Source organism: Hermetia illucens, chromosome 1 (genome assembly GCF_905115235.1).
Source record: "Hermetia illucens chromosome 1, iHerIll2.2.curated.20191125, whole genome shotgun sequence".
Lineage (NCBI taxonomy): Eukaryota > Metazoa > Arthropoda > Insecta > Diptera > Stratiomyidae > Hermetia > Hermetia illucens.
The window spans coordinates 42,530,712-42,552,486 of record NC_051849.1 but is presented as its reverse complement, the minus strand read 5'-3'; the positions used below and the strand labels follow the sequence as shown (position 1 = coordinate 42,552,486).

The following is a 21,775-nucleotide window of genomic DNA, read 5'->3' as shown; positions in this document are numbered from 1 at the left end:
CGTAGTCATGACACCAGTCCTTATCTTAGACGATATTTCGGTAACAATAAAATTTCAAAATTTGCAGGTTGCTAGCCCATAAACTTCGATCCCTTTTAGTTGCCTCTTACGACAAGTAGGGAAGTGTATTCTTAAGCCTCAATTCACAGCGCAGACAGATGACGCGTAAATGTGGTTGACGCGCTATACTCCACCAAGGTTTAACTGGCAAGCATCATCATCGTTTCTCCTAACTACGGTCGAAAGTCACAATCGATAACAGCTAGGACGATGAAATCCGCGCCCGCTTGTTAGCAGCCAACAGAACCTGTTTCAATTTACAAAAGCTGTTCCGCTCGAAACGTCTCACCATAGGATCAAAACTCTTACTGTTCAAGACAATGATCTTGCCAGTCCTTATGTATTCCTCGGAGACTTGGGTTCTTAGCAAGAAAAATCGCGAACTCTTGGCCGCGTTCGAGAGAAAAATCCTCTGAAGAATTTTTGGCCCCCTACATGAGGATGGACTGATTCCGTAACTTACATAACAACGAATTCTATGAGCCATACCACGGCTGTCAGGCTGCTAATAATATCCGCCTCAATAGGTTGCGGTAGGCGGGTCACTTAATCCGTTTGGATGAGAATCATCCAGCCCGACGAGGCAGACCCTGCGTGAGATGGAACGATGGCGTAGGCCACACGAGGCTGCTTTTAGGGATATCGAATTGTGGTGGACCTCGATGCAAAACCGGGATGTCTGGAGTTCCTTATTAAGGCAAGCCTAGACCGGATACCGGTTGTTGCGCCGTTAATAATGATGATGACCACCATGGTTACGATGTGAAAGAGGGTTACAGAGGGAGGCGCTGTGCTGTGCCTGAGGGCTTCAATCTCCACTTCACAGTTTCGGCATTGTGAATTGTAGGGTACGCTGGTCTGCCAGCATGGTCCCCTATGTCGCCATTTAGTGCAAAACCTTAATGGCTCTGTTATATTTGGGGCTTGGATCACGCTTCAGCCATGAACAGGCTTCCGCTTAGAAGTGGCAAATACTGGCCAACTATACGACTCGGCTACACTATGTGTATCCAAAAAACCGACTCCACATGAACCAGTGAAGAACATTTTGTCTTGCAATACGTTGCTGGTTCTCCACTCCGTCCTGATTGAAAAGTCCACAGCAGTGCATCTCTTGAAACTGGGCTTGCCGCCCGCTGGGAATGTCCAAAGTTCCCGAGGTATTTCGCCTAAGATATTAGTATGGCCGCAGGATTTCACTGTCCAACATCCGACCCTGCACGCTACAGCCTATTTAATCTGAAAGTCCATAAGGAGAAAGTTCTGCAGTACATTGAGAACATCTGCTAAATAGGGCTGCCAAGCCCCAATGGCACCCTCACATGTGGTTTTTTTAATCTTATTAAGCTTGATTCCATTGTACCTCTCGCTGAACGTCTGCCACCACACAATAGAACCGTACATTAGGATGGGACAAACCACAACTGTGTACAACAGAGAATCATTCTCGGCAAATGTCCCCTTGCCTTACAAAAGTCCTCTTGCATTGCTCCTTAACTCTCAATTGTATGTTCACTCGCACAATTTAACTTTATCTAATAACACAGGGAAATATTCCTAACACCAATATCACCAAATCATCCGCAAACGCGTTAACGTTGTTAAATGCTTCGTCTATACCCATGAAGGCAGATATATTGCTTGTAGTATTGCGATCGCATAAACGAACTAGTTACCTCATGGAGAGCAGTTTCTGTGGATTTGCTTTCATATAGGCGTGCTAAGGACCCAAGAACGGAAAAGAGGTGAAGCTGATTAACCAAAAGTCCTTCGCGAACTAATCGCCGCGTCTGCCACCCTTCAGTATGAAAGCCACGCGCGCGCCTCCAGGTGCAGTACGTATCCCAAAGACTTCCAGCTCCGATTAATCTCTAGAAGCCACGCCACAACCCTTTCTTATTGTTTCTGAAGCAGGACTGGCATTACGCTACCTGGGCCCGGAGATATATATGGAGAACTGATTTTAAAATAATATTAATAATCGTTGGTGCGGCAATCCAATTTGGTCCAGGCAATTATTAATACCCTGATTTAATTCACATCTGAGTCGATTGATATCCGACATCCAGTGACGATACACGATTTGAATCACAACCTTCCGTATGACAGCCTAGTCCTCTAACCACGGTAATTACCGATTTGATAAACTGACGCGGCATACTCTTCAAGCAAGATTCTGACTCATAGTCCCTCGGCTAGCTGAGAAGTGCATACGGACTCCCAGGTCTCATCATAAAATTCCGCCCAGAAGCATTCCGACTTTTCAAGGAACAATGAAATAGAGTGCTCCTTGGCCAAACTCTTACTGCATCTCAGAAATTTCCTGGCGCTTTCAATATTTCGACAATAGTCCAGCCAAGACGCTTTTCTGGCAGTTTTGAAACCCAACGTGTACCTTTTCAGGCAGTCCTTATATGGCTACCAATATTTATGCATGTAGCAGACGTTGAACACACATCTTCATTCCATAGTTGCTGTTTTCTCCCAGTTACATATCGATAGGTTTGTGTTGATAATAAAGTCAAAGAGAGACTCACCATTTTCGTTGATTTGCAAGTTGCCTCAAAGCGTATGCCTTACGTTGACGTCGCAGCCTATTAACAGGTTGCCCATCTTCGCTACGATGGTGGTCATCAAATAATGGAGCTATGTAAACCTAGGAGATGTACACGTTCTCCGCTCCAGCCTGTTCCAATATGATCACGATCAGGTCGCTGCAACTCGGTTCCAGACACAGAAAAGCATGCAGGCTCTTTCTGGCGAGGATACATGCTCTAGATCTGTTTCGATCAGTGTGTGCTTTGACATTCGTTGTAATATTTACTTTGGAATCCTTGGAGCCTCTTTCAATCGAGGTTTCCTGTATTAATGCCTCGTTGATGTCTCTCAGAGGAAGACCAAGAGATTGACTCAGCATGATCTGCTTGCTTTGACGGTCATGAGTCCCCATTGGACCGTCAAATTTTTTCTCCTCCAACAATTCGTCAATGGCATCGACTGGATCTGTCGTCCGCGGAGCAAAAAACTTTTTGCATTTCTGACTCCGAACCGCACTTTATAGTCCGCCTTTTTCAGTACCTCCAGACACTCTCCATTTATTCGGAGTGGAAAAGGTTGACTGTTCACCTAAGGTTGATTCACCGTGATCACCGTCCAGTTACCCATAGTGATCTTAGGGTTGTGAAGACGCATGGATTGGACGAACTTGCCCTTATCCATGCGGATCTTTGGTAACGAGATGCGGTCTCCTAGGAATCTCGTCGTTTGGGACAACCATTTTGTTTGTGTTTATTAGGTCCATCTCTCGGTTCCATCAGTTATCCAGGAAAAATGTCCACCTTGATTAGTCCGGGCACCAGAGTAAGATTTTTGTTTGTTCTTATTGTACCTAAGCTGTTCAGACTCCACATACTAGAAACCAATCTCCCCATTGACCACGCAGCCCTCGGCGTATGCTGTTCTACCTCGGTTTGCCACCTTTTCCAGTACAAATAGGACAATCCTCTGACTATTGCTTCGGTTCATCCTTTACCAGATCCTTGTTTCTATATTTAAATTGATAACGACATACCATTTACTTATCCATATTGCTGATTTATTCAAAAGGAAACTAACTGATAAATATCTTTTCAACTTTTACAGACAATGCCACCCGCTTCTGTCATGCAAACAGCACCTGGGATAATTACTCTAGTTACGATCAATGCCATCATGTGATCAAACCATCTAATCTTCCTGATTTCTCACCAAGTGTTGAGCTGCCAACTTTGATCTATTGTTCCGGGTACTTTTTAAGTCTGATAGGTTTAACATTAGCATTACTTGTTTTCGTTTATTTCAAGTAAGTAACCTTGAAAAATTGCTGTTTTATGCAAACTTTTAGGATATTTCCTTCCAGAGACTTGAAATGCCTTCGAAATACGATACATGCGAATTTATTTTTAACATATATTTTATCAGCATTACTGTGGATACTGACACTATTTTTGCAAGTGGTAAGTAAACATTTTCATGGATTACATCTGTCTTTCGGAATATTATATTTTTTACTAGAAAACGACTAAAATACGCAGATAGTTTCTTCTAACTGACTTATAAGTCCCTCAACAGAGAGAAAATCTGGGCCCAGGGAGAAAACTTTGCGGGACCTTCTATTATCCTTTTATTTCATTAGTATTCTGGGGACGAATTTCGAACAGAAACTAACAAAATTGCTTTCTGTGGCAATGCTTTTTTCTCAAATAAAGTGTTATAATTCATAGAAATCTATCTAGATTGTATGAAGAATATTCTCATTGCTACGACTTCTCCCTTACTGCACTCAAACAGAAATCGAATATCACAGTACTAATATTAATTAAATTCAAAATATCATTCATATCATTCCTGCGATCTATGCAAATATCTTTGAAATTAATCAAGGCATATCCTTTGTGCAAAATTAGATTGTAGACATGAAAATTTACGGAAGAGCCACGTGGAAACAAAACTCAAAATTTGGATTCGGAATTAACTACCCATTTACATAAAGTTCTCGTTGCTACGTATAATTTCGTTGAGCTGTTTCCTTTTTGTAACTGTATCAACACGATTGAGCAACTTCCTGTGGAGACGTTGCGAATTTCATGTAAATTAAATCGATATCCATGCTAAGAAAAGTAGAAGATATTGTCGACAGGCAAAAATTTCGTCCTTAAGAAAATGCAATGCCGTGCCGGCCGTTAGATTTAATTATGCAAAATGCTTCAAATTTATTATAATTGCCGATAGAACAACATACCAAATCACAAATCCTCTACGTAGGTGCAGTGAGTAAAAAAGGATTCGAACATGGCCAGAAGATATAAAAAATAATAATAAAAGGAGGAAGTGTATGGTAAAGTTGTAGTGCAGAATCTGAAAAAGCCAGATTTTTTTTAAATTGGACCTACGAAGCCGTAATTTCAATATCTAAATATGCAATGTTCCAATCTTAAAGAACGCGGGCACACGCAAAACCCCCAAATTCCGTTGAGTAGAGAAACGATTTCACAGACAGAAAAAGGAAGCCTGAGAGTACCAACAAGTCTGTGAACTCGAAAAGTACAGGGAGTAACCGCACCAGGCGCACAAGTTTTACCAACAAGTCAACAGGATTATGCCATATACATATCGTTGGCCATTCTACCAAAACAAAGATCTACATATTGGAACGATGGGTTGAATACTTTGAACTGCTGAACAACCAACGACAGACAAATGCTGCACCACCAAGCATGGAAGAAACAATTCGAGCAATTCATCCGCTTAAAAATAATAAGTCCCCACGAGCCGATACTGAGGCGACCAACTACATCTAGTGGTTCATTAACTGATGCTCAAAGTGTGGGACAGCGAATCATTACCTGACGATTGGTAATAGGGCATTATATGTATCAGCAATTATAGAGCTACCACGTTGCTGAATACCACCTATCAGACATTCTCCGCTATCTTGCTAGGCCGGATAGCCCCATATTCCCAGAACATAATCGGCACACGAAACAGGCTTCACTCTGGGCAAATCGGATCACATTTCCTTTCTGCGCCAAGCGATGGTAGAACTTTTGGAATATGAGCAGCAGCTGGACCATATTTTCATCGGCCTCAAGGCAGGCTCTGATAACATAGCCAGGGAAAAACTGCACACGGCCATGAGGGAATTTGACGTCCCGACCAAAGTGATAGGAATGAACACGAGCAATATGCAAGGCCAGATAAAAGAAGCAGGATCACTACCGACGCCATCAGCAACGGTCCTCATCATGCACCCATTTTAACCCAGTCGCAACTATTAGCCAATACTGACGATGTCGACTTTCTGCGAAGAACAAACAACATTTAGTGTACACGGCCTTACGACAGGGACAATCGCCTCGTCCAGGGACAATCTGGCGAGAGAATGCATTTAGTAATATGTAACAGTTCCTTTTTTTCTTCTCTTTTAACATCATTTAGTTTTCCCCATATACCCCTCTCAATTTCTTAATTCCCATCCTGACATTCATTTACCTCCAACATTTAACATTTAAAATGATTAATTTTATTTGTTTAAAAAACATAACAATTGGTAGCTTTCCCCTAAAACGCACAACCGTTGCACTTGGTTGGGGCGAATGTACATGCCACTAGCAATGCAAAAATTTTATGTGATTTTTAATTCCGCTGCGCCAATTTCGAATTTAAAATTTAGGCCGGGGTCGATGGATGAGGTAGAGGCGAAGGTATTCGATGTGTTTGCTGGAGAACCTGGAGATCTCTTGAACGAAATCATCCGTTTTTTCCAGTATTCGAATGAAACTTCAAAATAAAAAACCGCCATGGTCAGGTTTCGTCCAGGGCAGAAGCAACTCATCAGACGCTGCCTCACCTCTGGCATGAGAGCAGCGTGACCGAAAGTAGCGACAGGTGGTAATCGCTCCATTTATATATAATCGCAAACATGACATGAGTGCGAATTATATTGAAGTGAAATCCGTCATAAATTCAGACCTAAACCAGGCCGAAGTAAATTTTTTTGTTGAGGATGCTGGGAGTCCTGAGTTCGCACCCACTTGATGACGGACCTTGAACTTGTTAGCACTGATGAAGGGAGCAAGTGGTTCCCAAAATATCGGTATTTGCAAGAATAAATATTCACACCAACGAAAAAGAAACAAGTTTTTATTATTTCAAATAATTAATCGTTGGAAATACCGCATAATTTCACTCAGATACTTTCCATGTGTTACTCAGGGAGAACAATGGTTCACAGCAACCTCAATGTTGGTGTTAAAATAGTTGCATTTCGTTACATCGGGCGACATTAAGTTCGGTGCCGCCGTCAGCAGAAATAATAGGAAGAATGCGATGACCGGTTAGATTGAACCTTAGTTTCGATGGGTCACTAGCACATGCCCGAACAAAATCTTGTCAGAACCCACCTTGACATTCAGATCACCCGTCACAATCACAATATCACCTTTAGCTAGTCTTTTTTGAAGGGTAATTCTGCACAATTGTGAAATGCGGTAGAAGCTGTAGGAAACCTCTCACCATTGCCATTACGGTTCGCAAGACACGTGGTTCCTCATCATTTTTTCAGCCCAAGGTATTATCACCTTGGCATTCAGATTACTCATCACGATCGTGATATTACTTTTACGAAATATTGTTGTTCCCCAATCTGGATCGGAATCTCGCTGAATATTCTGTTTAACCTCGGTGCCCAAGACATGAGGGTGCGCCTAAAGCATGTGGTAAATATTAATCCAACGCCGGGTTCGCGCTTACTTCCGGCAGGCTTACCAAGGTACAATAACACTGTGCCTGAAGAGAGAATGGAGTGCTCCCCAGGAAACAATCTTAAAATTTATGTAAAAGCACTATTTTCATAAAACATGGTTATATCGCAACATATACCATATAATAACAATTTAAAGCACGTCGGGAAATCGTAAGTTGGACGCTTCAGGTATGAAAAGTTTTGGGCATTTCTTTTATAAAAACAGCACCCCCCCTCCCCCTAGCACGTAATATATGTGCATATATTTTGTCAGAATATCCACTTTTTGGTGATAGTAACATTTAAAGCCTTTAAATTTGCAGTGAAGCAAGAACTTTGACCTATTATAACTTTGTTAGTAATAGTGCGATTTGCACCAAACTGGAAGGATCATACTCTATGAGATAGCCTATATTACTACAATTTCATGATTCTAGGATGAACTAAAAAGGGATTCTGCAGTCAATTACTACAAATTATGGTAATATATTATTAATAAGTTTGTTTGTACAAACATCAGTATGCAGGGTATTTCGGACTTTTGGAGCTATTTCAAATTCTTCGGTTGGGTAGGTTGTGAGAATGGCCCCGTGAAACAATCGACTTTTTCTAGCCCCCGCCCTCCCCCATGCAAATTAAATGTCAAAACCGAGGCCAGTTTTGAAAAGTACTAATCGGGGCTTTTCATTTGATATCTCACATGACTACATTTGGTGAAAAAAAATTGCACCCCTATTTGCATGTGTGGGGACTCTCCCTCCTCCCCCTTAAATTCTACGTGAAACGATGTAACTGTATGCGTGAGCGTTCAGAGTTCCCACCTTCTCACCAAATTTGATGTCAATAGGTGTAACCATTTCCGAAAAAAGTGCGTGTGACAGACAGACAGATAGTTAACCGATTTTAATAAGGTTTTGTTTTAAATCTTAAAAAAGATTTCATATCACTTCAGTTAATCACACTATAAACAGTATTCCATAAATATTGTAGACAGTCTGATATTATAAATTAATTAATTTCACATTGAATTCATTTCTAATTTCAGTTAATAGATGATCCCGGTGCAGCAAGTTGTACACTATTAGTTATTTTATTTCATTATTTTAATCTGACCAACTTTTTCTGGATGTTAGTCGAAGGTAATGATTATATTCCCAAAGGACGGTTTGAATAATCTTAAACTTATTTTTCCAGGACTGTATTTGTACACCCTAGTTGTGCTGACCTTCTCTAGTGATAATATCAAATTTTGGGTATATGCTTTCATAGGATGGGGTAAGTTGGATTACCAAATTAGGTTAATATGTAATAATCAAAATATTCTTTTCGGGAGAATATCTTAATAAACGACATTGCCATTAATTGTAATCTGCGTAATAACCAGTGCTTTGATTCACCCTTTTTAACTCCCAATCCTCGATTTAATACTAGGCATTCCATTCCATTCCTCACAGGATGTCCGGCTCTAGTGGTTCTAACCTGGTCAATCTGTAAAGTATTCACCATTCCGCTCGATTCGGAACGTTTTAACGGGGTAAGTACTCTATATCCTAGTTACTAGTACATCCAAACTGCAGGACACTCCTCTAAACATCAACAAAAATAACACAAACCTAATCTCTCCGACTCTTGCTTAAAGCTGGAAATTGAATGTTCATGGATGCGTGAATCGACGGTGGATTGGATATTCCAAGGCCCAGCCTGTATGGTTTTAATCCTAAACTTAATTTTCCTAATGCGGATTATGTGGGTATGCTCCTTAACAAAGCGTGTACATTTCTGTGGTTGTATTAACCAAGGTGAATTGTATTTAAAGGTACTTATCACAAAGTTACGTTCTGCCAACACACTGGAAACCCGTCAGTATCGGAAGGCATCGAAGGCGCTCCTCGTCCTAATCCCACTACTGGGAATCACTTATTTATTGGTTTTAACTGGACCGGAATTTGGAATTGGCAGATATATGTTTGACGTAATCCGGGCATTTTTGATAAGCTCTCAGGTAAGGATGCGAAAAAATATTAACTGGGGGAATGAGATAATTTATATGACGGAAGCAGTTTTTATCGGAATAGAGTCCACTCCAGCGAAATAATTACCGTTGTATGGATAAGTTTTCTGTTTCACTATACATCCATAAAATACGTAGAAAGCAGCTTAAAAAGGGTAAATCATGATTGATTTCATAAAAATAAACGTACTAAACTGAGAGTTCGACCGTTAAGGGTAACTTGCACTTTCTCTCAATGTAATTAAATGAATTCAGGGTCAAGATGGTTCTTCCTTGTATTTTGATATTTACAAGGGTTAGGCGATGCCATAAGTAAGTGAAAGAGGTGAAGATGTTACTACTGACCGACATCTGTGGTCCGTGCGTCTCATTCACCCCCTCTCGAAGCGATTAATAGAATATTAAGTTCTTACTTAGTGTTCACCCAACCATCTTCATGTTTCCACAGCCAGTCAGCCTTTATGATGTCCTTTTGGGAAACTTTTATTTACTGGTTTCTTGTTTTGAAAGATAACAAGAAGTGTTATGAAAAAAAAACCAATTAAGAGATTCAAAAAATCCAAATGCCCGTTGTTCTAACATTGACAAATTCTCGAAATATGAAAAATGGCATAAAGTACACACCTTGCGAAAGACGCCTTAAGAAGTTCTGCGACATGAACACTGCAAAAGAGTACCCTATCTCAGTAATGAGACAGTAATGAGACAATCAAGCTACGCAAATAGAGGGTCAACAGGATGTACACATTAAGGAAAATCCTACGTTGATGAGACTAAGGAAGGATGAGAGCAGTGCTACCGAGAATTTTATTTGGCCCTTAGGCAAGAATCATGAGATCATCTGTCCACTATTGGTCGAACTTGGAAAAAAGGAGGTGGGGAGTTCCACGTGTTTGTGACGCGAATGGATCATGTGATCAAATCTACCACGTTTTGATGTTTTCCGACGCCGATTTCAGAACCCGTTTCAGTAAGCACCTCTAGAAGACAACTGCAACAAGTTCTTGACCGCAATGACGTTTCCTTCATTTTGCTTGAATTCAATGATTTTTAGCGTCCAGTGTAAACCTGACTCTTTGGAAATCTCTGTATTCGAACAAACGAGGAGACGCAAAGAATTTCGAAATTTTGCAATCATTTCACTTTTGTTTTTATATTATGAGCCTCAGTCTATATTTTCTCATCATACGCTCAAGGTAGATATCACCTTCACTTTCATTCTGACTTGTATCCGCCAATACTATGGAAACAATGTTACAGAGCCTTAGAGAGAAAACCGAATCCCGAGTGAAAATCATGTAGATCTGTGGTGAAAATTATTCGGGCCTTTTTATATTGAAATTTCTATTCCAAGCCCTCAGGACAACTCCGGGTCTGGGAGAATTCTCCCTTTCACGACCTCTCACCAGACCCAATTATTTACAAAGCAAAATTATGGCGTGTCTACATGATGTTTTGTTTCAATCTTTTATCCATTTTGCAGAAAGCTCAATTTTTCTAATCGACTGACTGTTGACTAAGGGGTTAGAGTAGGATGATAATCGTTGATAATCTGAATGAGATCTTCTATTTTATTATCACAATTTTGAGGTCTCTATGGTTATTTGCATTCTAATACACCAGCATTCACCAATGATCATTTGTAGTACCCTGGATTAGGCTCCCTGCAGCAACTGCACTACAGAGGTAAATTCTGTAAGTCCAGATTGCCAGTATGAGAGGCTTGTCGAATGGGCTTTTGCACTCGGTCTAAGAAAGTGATTTCAAAGTTTTAAAATTCCATGCAAACTTGCTGGAAGTAACTTATTTGCCTTAAAAAGTAGACCTTCATGCCGCACTTTGTTAAAGGCTTGCTCCATTGAGAAATATTTTGTCTATCCTTCAGTGTGCTCTTATCTCCGAGACGATCCTTGGGGGTTGCCCAGCATGACAAACAAACGAAGGAAATGGAGGAGATGCTCAGCGCTTTTTCGGATACCCTGAAAAGAAATCTCTAAAAAAGGGATAACAGGGGGCAGTACAATTTTCACCAATTCAATTTTTTTAACCCCAGGACCAGATTTTCTTTTTAAACTGGTCCAAAAGAATCATTTTGTTTTCCGCTAAATATGGTAAAACTTTTGAAATACGTTTTTAAACAACTTTAAAGGAATTGATAATAATAATAATAAATAATGCACTGAACCCCCCCCCCCTTTCATGGCTGCTGAATGATGCTAGAGGGCATGGTTTTGCAATTAAATATGTCCTACGTGCTAGGTGCGAACTGACACACTTGATGTACTTAAATGACATCAAGCTGTATGCTGGTACTGACGATCATCTTAGAAGCCTGTTGCGAATAGTAGAAATGTTCAGCCGTGATATTCGGATGTTGTTTGGATTAATCAAGTGTCGAATCCAAGTCATCCGCAAAGGACATAGCATTGGTGACCTCCATATTCAAGCTATGACTGAGACAGACTTCTACAAGTACCTAGGAATTCTGCAAGGAACCCATACTCGAGTTGGTGATCTGAAGGATGCTCTGCTGTCCGAATTCCTGCGACGTGTAAAGCTGCTACTGAAATCGCATCTCTCAGGGAAGAACAAAATAAGCGCAGAATGCATTCGGAATATTGCCGTGGACGAAGACCGATTTGGAGCGGATGAACCTGCCTCGTGACATCGGAGGTAGGGGCGTCGTTGACGTGGCGGCACAACATCATCGCCAAGTCGACTCGCTACCCGCTTATTTTTACAGCAAAGAGCAGGCGGGTCCCCTGCATGTGGCTATCTGTAAGGCAGGCTATACGCTGACTCCACTTAACTCTGATCGATCTTTCAATCCTCTGGGTGGGGTGAAGTCGGACCAAGCGCAGATCGATGAATGGAGGTCGAAGGCAATGCACGGTAAACACGTGAATTGTCTTTGGCAGCCATTTGTCGGTTTGCATTTGTCAAATAGATGGCTGTGTGCTGGAGAGCTCTTTACTGAGACGGAGGAGTTCATGTGTGCCATTCAGGACGTCGTGGTCGCCACCCGAGCTTATAAAAAGCTCACCATGAAAGAACGGGTGGAGAACGGCCAGTGCAGAATGTGTGGTTCGGCGTTAGAAACGTTGGACCATCCCATTTCTGGCTGTTATGGCACCAGTGCAATACATCACCAGGCATAATGCTGTATGTATGTATATTATCCATCAAAACCTTGCATACAAGCATGGACCGATCACGGGAACATGTCCGGTTTGCCGATATGAGCCACAAGCAGTACTTGATAGTTCTGCTTACAGCATATATTGCGACCGGCAAGTTCTGACTGATCGCCATACTGCACATAACAAGCCTGACGTACTGTTAGTTGATAAGACGGGTCGCTCCGCATATATAATTGATGTTGCTATTCTCCATAATAGCAATATCGAACGGAAATACGTGGAGAAGAAGATGAACTATAAGCCATTGGCTCGGGAAATCAAAGAAATTTGGCATCTTGAGCGGGTGGTTGTAGTTCCCATAATATTGTCAGCTACAGGTATTGTACCTAAATCCTTCACGGCTTCCCTTGATGTACTGGGACTTTCGCACAGTCTGGTTCAAACCATGCAGAAGTACACCATTCTGTATACGTGCTCCATGTTGCGGGAAGTACTCGACGGATTCTCTCATTGACCAGCGGCTACTAGCACCAGCGCCCTTTAGTTTTTAAGCAGATAGGATAGTCCGAGCCTAAATGCTACGCTCTTGGTGCTAGTATTAGGTAAAATCCGGCATCTTCTGAGATTGTGATAACTCGAAAAATATAATAATAATAATAGAACCGAAGAGTGCATTGCTCCTCAAAATTAGTAAAATCCGCCATCAAGTGGATGGGGGGATCTCAAGACTAATCACTTCTCAAGCAACAAAGTATGAATGTTAGAAATTTGCGTTCTGGTTTTCGAATCCTTCGCATATTTTCGACTTCCTGCTCACATGCTTTCAGACGTTTCTCAGCCCCCACCCAAGAAATACATTCAAATGTTTACATACAATGATCATTGATTAAGTTAAGCAGACCATTCCCCTTCTAGATAACTTCTACATAGAACTTTAATAACTAACATTTTCAATTTTCTCAGGGATTTTCAGTTTCGCTATTTTACTGTTTTCTCAATTCGGAAGTGAGACTTGCTCTTCGTCATAAACTGGATCGGTGGAGAGATGAAAGGAATATAAACAGCGGACAGTCAACAAGAAATCGCAGGTAATTTTGAAACATATGACAGCCAAAAAAGTCACCCCCGAATGAAACTCTCTATTCTACCAGTGGAAAGCAATTTAGATTTCATTCACATATTGTTCTTAATAAGTAACCCCCGGAATATGGTTTCTTGGTTAACTATCAATTCATATTTCCCCATAGTATTGAACGACATTTGACTTTCATAAACATTATAAAGATTCAAATTGTATACATAAATAATAATAATAATCGATGGCACAACAATTCAATTTGAATCTAGTCCTTGAGCACTTAATTTCAAGTCTATTACGATATATTATTCAGTCAATCCGGTCAGCGTTACGCTAGTCTTGGGTTATTATCCTAATTTGACTCAGTTATCCATTTACAGCTGAATCGACTGGTATCCGACATCTGGTCACGATTCAAATCCCTCTAGCACCAGTGAGATTTGAATCCTGACCTTCTGTTGAGACAGCTTAGTGCTATAAACACTAGGACACAGATTATTTAAAGCTACGAACAATTTTATCAAAGTTAAGTAGTAACGGCCCATTGTTCCTGGAACGCCAGAGTTGATTGATGTTTGACTTAGATGTCGAAAACTTTCGTATTAATGGGATTGTGCAAAACGATTTCAGAAGGAATTAGATTCAGTCTGTCGATCGACTTGGGAGTAGATTCCCCGAGGGTTACTTTACTGGTCATTTCCAGTAAGAGGCCACTATTGAATTTGCACTCCGGATTAAGTTCTCTCTCCTGCTTTTCACTCGAATTTAAATATATAAAATATTAGATGAGGATATTTGATAGTTTTCTACCTTAACTGGGTATTCCATATATAATGACCATATATACATATATACCTATAATAAAAATCCGTTTTATACCTTTCGATTATTTATATAGTTGAGGATCGAGAGGCTTTGATTTCATAGTGTTTATTGCCGTCTTTCGTATGCAGGGCTACTAGATAAACGAAACTACTTTGCCTGCTTGGAATGGTTCTCACCCATCATGATAGTCGTCTACCCTATGAGCGTAGTTTTCTGCATTTGGCTCAGGACTTTCGATCCTGAATCGTACTTTAATTACTTCTGACTCCAACGACTACTAATGACTCAAACTCTATCCACGTCGCGTGATACGCCACCAGTTGTGCAGATTTTATGAGCACCGCACCTCTAGCCATTGATGAGGTTATCTTCAAGGCCTTTTCTTATTTATCATAATAATGTAGGAATTGTTGTTTCCATTTATTATGAAGCGTCCGGAATGACGAAACATTGTTGATGTCATTGTGATATGCGTCATTTCGTCTTCTCTGCTGCAGATGGCTGAAGGTTTTTAGGGCTGTATGCATGTACAATAGAATTCCCTGCGTGATATTTTGTCACATTTTTTCCAGAATTACCTTGGGCACCGCCTGAAGCCCGAGGAATTACTTCAAAATGAGCCTCCAACACAGATATACATATATATATGTGACTTTAGCCGTACCGTCCTTCAATTTTTAAACTCTTCTCTTTATGTAACTAGTTGGGTATCCTTACCATCGAGCGGCCTGAAATCCAGAATATTGGAACCAACTCTGCTCTCTATAAAATACATAACGAGCAGTCCTAAGTTCTTATACAGGATAAGTCAATAAATCTGTAGCCTTTTTCGTTCGTTTTGTTATGTATGCTGCGCCTTCTCTTTATATATACTATTGGCAATATGCTTCGAGTCACCTCTCGATTTTTCGGGAAGTTTCAACGTGTCCTTCATTATTCCATGCCATGTAGTTCTAGGACGACCTATTCGCTGAAATATGCTTCAGCTCTCTCTGCGTGTTCCTGATAAGCCTACACTTCCCTGCTATTTTGTGCTATGTGCTTCTAAGGTGACCCGCTCGTCGACCAGTAATAAGTTCTATTGTACGGTATAACCTGCAATGGAATTGCCACTTAAAGTGTGAACTACTCACTGCCACTCCCGCCTTCCTTCAACACATCTACCAGTTCCTGGAATGTGGGCCGACGCCGCTCTTCGTTCAAGATTGTATCAAACCAGATTACAAGCGCGATTCCGATCCACAATGAAGAACATTTCAATAGTGCGATGTTACGTCCCAACGGAGACTTCCGAGAAGAGAAGGAGGCTTTCTATGAACAGCTCAATGCAATCTAGGAACGACTTCACTAATGTGACATTACGATCGTGATGCCAATGTGCCAAGATGAGCTCTGATATCAGCTTGTTCGAAAAAGTAATGTCAAAATATTGTCTTATGGAAATTACGAGAAGGTATGGATTTATGCAGCTTCCGCCTGTACACTGTTCGAGCACAGAGTCTACCATAAGGCTAAGTTGGGTTTCAACTGAACGACTGCGAATATTTGATCAACTCAGCTACATTACGATTAGTAGATGAAGGTGTTATCTTCTAAATGCGCATAACAAAAAAGGTGCTGACATCTGCCTCGGGTGAGATTATTACTTGATGGTCGATTATTTTTTCATAGCCTCAACCGCCTAAGCCCAACACGGTCGGTTTTCGTGACCCAATTGTCGCTCGGCAGTCGAAAAACTATCTTGCTGTCCGGACGAAGGACATCTTGAACAGTTTGTTGAAAAATATTAATGAGCCTTGACTTACCATGCTCCATGTTCCTTTCTTAGGCATAAGTGAAGATGTTAGCAGATCAGCTAAGCTTAAGCTGCATCAAATTATAATGATTTTTTTGCTGTATGCCTCATCACGAAAGAATTTGAAAGTGGTCGCAAGTCCATGAACCCGGGCACCTGTCTGAAGTGTCAATTGAAGCAGTATTTACATGTTCTCTGTTGCCCAAAGAATTTGAAGAGTAACCCGCCAAGAATATTGACCAATCATGCCTTGAATAAATCTCTAATCGCATTATCATTCCCTCTATGGAAATATCGCCTGATCGATCAACTATCAGAACCTCCCCTTGATGTGGATTAAATATAATAGATTCGGTCGTTGATTGGGCTGAAAGCTGTTACATATACTTAAATGTGTTATATAGCAGGTGGACTGAAAAGTTCGTAGGTTAACATAGAAAAACTTTTCTTTAATAAAACTTGATTTTATTATTCAATATAATTGCCTTCGAGGGCAATTTATGAATCAAAAGTTTGAATTCGCTCTTCATTGGAACAAAGATAGCTTTATTCCTTCTATTGTCTCTTATTCGGGCTTTTGCGAATTTTCATTTGATTCGACATCGGACGTGAAAGAACTATCATCCGATAATCGTTTATGTTCACTTCTGTGTCACTACTACATCTGCTCGCAGTGGAATAGACTGTCGGCCCACTAAATTCAATATGGGCCGTTGACACGGCCTGGCTGTCGTCCAAAAGCGAGCAAACTTACCTACTATGCAAAGTACATAAACTCTGGACAACATGCCTGAAAAAAATGATGATCGTTGGGCGGTTTTCAAAGGTGCCTTTATACTTGCGGGCGGTGAAGTCGTCGACCATGTCCCAAAATACCTGACTAACAGTGGAATATGGAGCTCGGTTACGGTGGCAAAGCACGAGAACTGCAGCGTTGCGTACGAAGTCACAAGAGAAACTCCACTTCTGCGCTGGTCAGAGAAGCAAAAGCTACCGGAAATAATAGAGAGTTTACCACTGTGTACCATATATTCATAGACTAACATAAAAAAAAATTTTTTTTATCAAATTTGATTTTATTATTCAATGTAGTTGCCTTCGAGGGCGATTCAACGATTATATTGGCCTTCCTCTAGTACGATTTTCCTTTTGTCTCAAAATGGACCTCAGTTTCGGCGATTACCTCTTCATCGGCGCTAAGTTTCTTTCAGCAAGCATTCTCTTCAGGTCTGAGAACAGGAAAAAGTCCCTGGGGCCAGATCTGAAGAATACGATGGATACGGAAGCAATTCAAAACCTAATCCACACAGTTTTGCTTGATTTGTAACACGATGCATTGTCTTGATGAAACACCACTTCAAATGGTGCCGCTTTTCCGCGATTTCATCCATCACACCCTTCAATACCACTATGTAATAGTTGCCGTTGATGTTTTTGCCCTTCTCAAGATAGTCGATGGATATTATACCATGAGCATCCCAAAATACTGATACCATAGCCTTGTCGGTCGACTATTGCGTCTTTTCACGGTTTGCAGTCGGTTTACCGCGTACAGTGAAATCGGATGATAATCGTTTTTATTCTGGTGTGAAATAATGGAGCCATGTTTCGTCCATTACTGTGCGGTTATTAATTATTTTGTTGACTTTTTTTATGTATTCATCGAATAATGTTGATCAAACCAAGCCTTGGCTTCAGCAGTATTTTTTTCTCCAAAAAGCAATGCTTCATTAACACATGAAATTCCCTTTTTCCATTTACTTCAAACTAACAAAAACTCCTTCATTCAAAATGCTCTATCCCACAAACTAATAGTCCGACTGGTGTCAGATTTGTACATGTGTCTTTTAAACGTTAGGGTTAACTAAAAATCATATAGATTTAATACTAGTAGTGCCATCTGTGTGTTATCCTACGAACTGTCCAGCCCACCTGGTATTTTACGCAATTGCTAGGTATATGTCGACTCGGATATCGAGATTTCCGTGCTCGGATTGGTTTACTTAAAAACCTGGGACTCCCAAAGCCTCATTCCTTGAAACCCCCAGACTTCCGTAATCGGAATCTTCACTCATAAATCCCAACATTCGTATGAATTATATATACTATTCCCGTGGATCTGTATCATTTGGTTGTGTAGGACTCGGCAAAACCCCGTTCTATAACTTTATTGGAAAAATGTCATTTTACACTTAATTATACAACATTATGGCCAATTAATTATAAAACATTTTATTTAATTCGAGATGATTTATAATCAACGCGTTTTCTTCTAACTCTGGAATTTTACTGACTGTGGGGAGCGGACTTTCTCTCCTTTATACCCCGCGGAATATTCTGGCTCCACATGTGAAAGAAGGTGTAATTTTTTTCACAGAATATGATCGTGTAGAGTATCAACTAAAGGTAAAGGTATTTTTGATACCCGGTGAAACACAGGGGAGTGAGGGCTCAAAAGTGTATCATATTGCCCTCCGCGACACCTATAAGAGGGAAATGGATGCCACAATAACCGCAGTCAACAGAGGATCTGATTGCTCTGGTTTTGGCGAAAGAGGATCATCGCAATCTTGCTATTTGTATTAATGCGCAGAATATAGAAGGCGTTGACCAATTTGTATATCACTGAAGCATCAATTTTGCCGACGGCACCACCGCCACCGCACGATGCATTAAGAGCGCTAAATCCGCTTTTGCTGCCTTGTCCAAAATGTAAAGATCAAGTTATGGTTGTTCTGTGCTAATGTTCATTCTATGTTGTTATATGGGACATGGAAAGTCCAGTCCGATCTTAAGAAGCTCCAAGCGTTTATCAACACTTTTCTGCGCAATGTCGTTGGGACCCTCTAGCCAGCTGCACTTTCGTATGAACAACTTCGTTAACGCACAGGTCAGTTGTCTGTGGGCATGTTGATCAGAAGGCGGAAGTGACAGCAGGTAGATCACACATTGAAGAAAGTCGACAACTCCATTACTGGCTGCGGCGTTGTCCCAAAATGACCGGCAAGTGGGTCGCATCAGGAACACATGGCACCTAACAGTGGAGAAGGAGTGCAGATATCTCGAGAAATCCTGAAGAGAGCTGAAACACATTTCAGCAGACCATCAACGATACCGTGTAGGTGCAATTGACCCACTATATCCCATTCAGGGGGAAAACAAATGGTTTGGTGATAGGTTATCTATATCATCTCATGCTTCCGACCATTTATTTTTGTGCCGGTTTTTGCAGTTGTACCGCTGATGTAGGTTTATCACTTCCATTAGCTGTAATAGATATGAGCCAGAAGCATAATCTCAAAAAAAACAAAAGGAAGAGTGAAAATGATACTTGTAATAAGACAGAATTCAAAGGCTGTATATTAACTGAAGATTATTGTCACTCGTCTGAACCTAGATAAGTTTTCCCCCAAAAGTTTCATTGCAATTTTTCATTATAGGATCAAACTTCTCAATAGGCAAGGTATTCCCAGTATTTGTTGAATTGTGCAACCTCCATTAGGGATATCCTCTTCGAAGAACTTACATTTTAAGTAATATCAAGACATGGTTTGGCCAGACGAAGCAACCCCGATTGAAAGTCCTACAAGCGAAAGAATAACAAGTTTCATTTTAGGTACTGTACTGCATTTTTATTAAAACGCGGGTTTAATAGACTAAGGAAGGGTCACATTTGCATTCATACGTAAGCTTATCCATACATTGAGTAATCGAAAGATGAAATGGAATTATTCATCGCATGTACCTCATCTTGACCGTCCTGTGAAGTATGGGGAAAATCTATCATGTTTCATTACTTCATCCGCTACCGCACCACCTGAGCATGGCTTTAGTGTCGAAATGTACACAGAATCCTTGATTCCAGCGATTACTCGCTTTTTCGTGGCGTAAAACAATCCTAAGTCCTCAATGTAAAGCCTGCTGGAAGAAAACCCATTACTTGTTTTCCTTTCAGGTTAAATTTCCTCTAGCTCGCCGCCATAAGGTAGCGGAATTAATTGAAAATTTCCCTTTATTTCTGTGTATTCAACAGGTATCGCTTCTCAAAGGACTATTCACCTAGATCGAGAACCGAGAGCCTACGGTAAGGACATCAATGTGTTTCGTACTTTCATCCCTTTATACTTGGCTGTCCGTTTGCTGTAACCTAATTTTGGATACTTTGTTCCGTTCTTAAAACAATTTCCCTCGAAGAAACCGTTGTCTTTGTCCTTTCCCCTTGATTCAATAAATAAAATATTATTGAGAGCACTTCCAGTAAATACGCAATCCTAGACGTCCTTTTTCGTACATTTCTTACAATTCGCCTTTTCTTTCTTTCACTTTTCCTTTTTTCTTTTTTATATTTTCTTTTACAGTCTCACAACAACTTTCAGTCCAATACCAACGAACAATGAATGAGCAAAATGAATTTTCTGCATGGGATATTTTTTCCATTTTCCGTCCCTCGCTTTTGTTGCACGGGAAAGCATGTGCTGTAAAGTTTTCATTATGGTTTGCTTCATTTTTCCCTGAGTGGCATCACTATTGCAGCATTTTGTTTACTTCCATTGCATGGAGAGGAGCTTGTATGCAAAATTTATTAGTCCCACTAACCTCCGGGAGAAATACGATAATAACATAGGATCTAGTGGCTAAACTTTATTTACTAGAAGGGATTCCTTCCGTTTAGTGGCAAACGTATGCATGTATGCGTTGGGTAGAGTACAAAGAAAAATTATGGTATCCTGTGTGCCTGTGGAATGTTGAAATTTTATACTTTGGAAGCTGTATATGTGCTTTTTGCGTTTTCAGGACGGAAGAGTGCACCGTATTTATTAAAGGATAAGTCATTTTGACGAAAGGATACCTTTGTGCGTGTCTAGTTATAGATTCCTGTAAAGTACGCTTAAGACTGATAATCAAAAGAACAAAATTAAAAAGTAACCTTCACGTGTAATGTCCTTTGCGCTTTAAATGTAATCGAGTCAAAATCACTTTTAAGCAAAGAAAAATTTAAATTTTAAAATCTAATGGAAAATATAAGCCTAAAGAAAATATTGTAATAGATATACATATATCAAATTGTTTATTATATTTATGAATTATGTATAATTGTATTGAGAACATTTTAAAATATTATTGTGGAAAATATCTTTACAAATTTTGAAATAAGGAAAAATAAAAGTGGCTTCTCTTGAAACCATGGATGCGTGTTTTGAATTATTCACCTCCGATTTCCAGCAACGAGCAAGGACCCTCCACAAATGAGTGAAATGCCGACAATCTGTGAAATTAAAAACTCACTCACATGGCAATCGGAAAAGTTAGTATGTACATCGATTGGGCGTTGGAGAGCTCCCCCGCTTCCCCCATGAACTTCCGAAATTCTCTCTAACAGCCAATTCGAAATTGGGGCGTTCCCATCTTGTACAGTAACCATTGCGCCTGGTTTCACATTTAAAAATAATGTTTTGAGTTAGATATTCTTGGATCCATCTTGGCCGAAATTGGTGCTTAAACGGGTTATATCTCTTTGACTGTTTTTGTATATTCATTTTTAAGGTTTTGTTTGCAAAACAAAACCTTATTAAAATCGGTTCAA

At 40.3% G+C, this 21,775-nt stretch overlaps 1 protein-coding gene across 7 annotated transcripts in view; it reads left to right on the top strand.

The window, feature by feature from the left end:
• Positions 1 to 21,265, top strand: part of LOC119661367 (diuretic hormone receptor) — a 105,548-nt gene extending 84,283 nt beyond the window's left edge. For 2 of the 7 annotated variants that reach the window (XM_038070678.1, XM_038070683.1), the window contains 10 exons: positions 3,703 to 3,901; positions 3,944 to 4,055; positions 8,388 to 8,481; positions 8,537 to 8,617; positions 8,797 to 8,876; positions 8,982 to 9,092; positions 9,159 to 9,344; positions 13,457 to 13,581; positions 20,225 to 20,275; positions 20,550 to 21,265. In XM_038070678.1, the coding sequence (XP_037926606.1) occupies positions 3,703 to 3,901; positions 3,944 to 4,055; positions 8,388 to 8,481; positions 8,537 to 8,617; positions 8,797 to 8,876; positions 8,982 to 9,092; positions 9,159 to 9,344; positions 13,457 to 13,581; positions 20,225 to 20,275; positions 20,550 to 20,592 (1,082 nt within the window). In that variant the 3' untranslated portion in view covers positions 20,593 to 21,265. Of the gene's footprint in view, positions 1 to 3,702; positions 3,902 to 3,943; positions 4,056 to 8,387; positions 8,482 to 8,536; positions 8,618 to 8,796; positions 8,877 to 8,981; positions 9,093 to 9,158; positions 9,345 to 13,456; positions 13,582 to 19,631; positions 19,808 to 20,224; positions 20,276 to 20,549 lie in introns of all 7 variants that reach the window. The other 5 variants (XR_005250579.1, XM_038070680.1, XM_038070681.1 and 2 more) reach the window with 5 other exon arrangements.
• Positions 21,266 to 21,775: the final 510 nt, after the last annotated feature.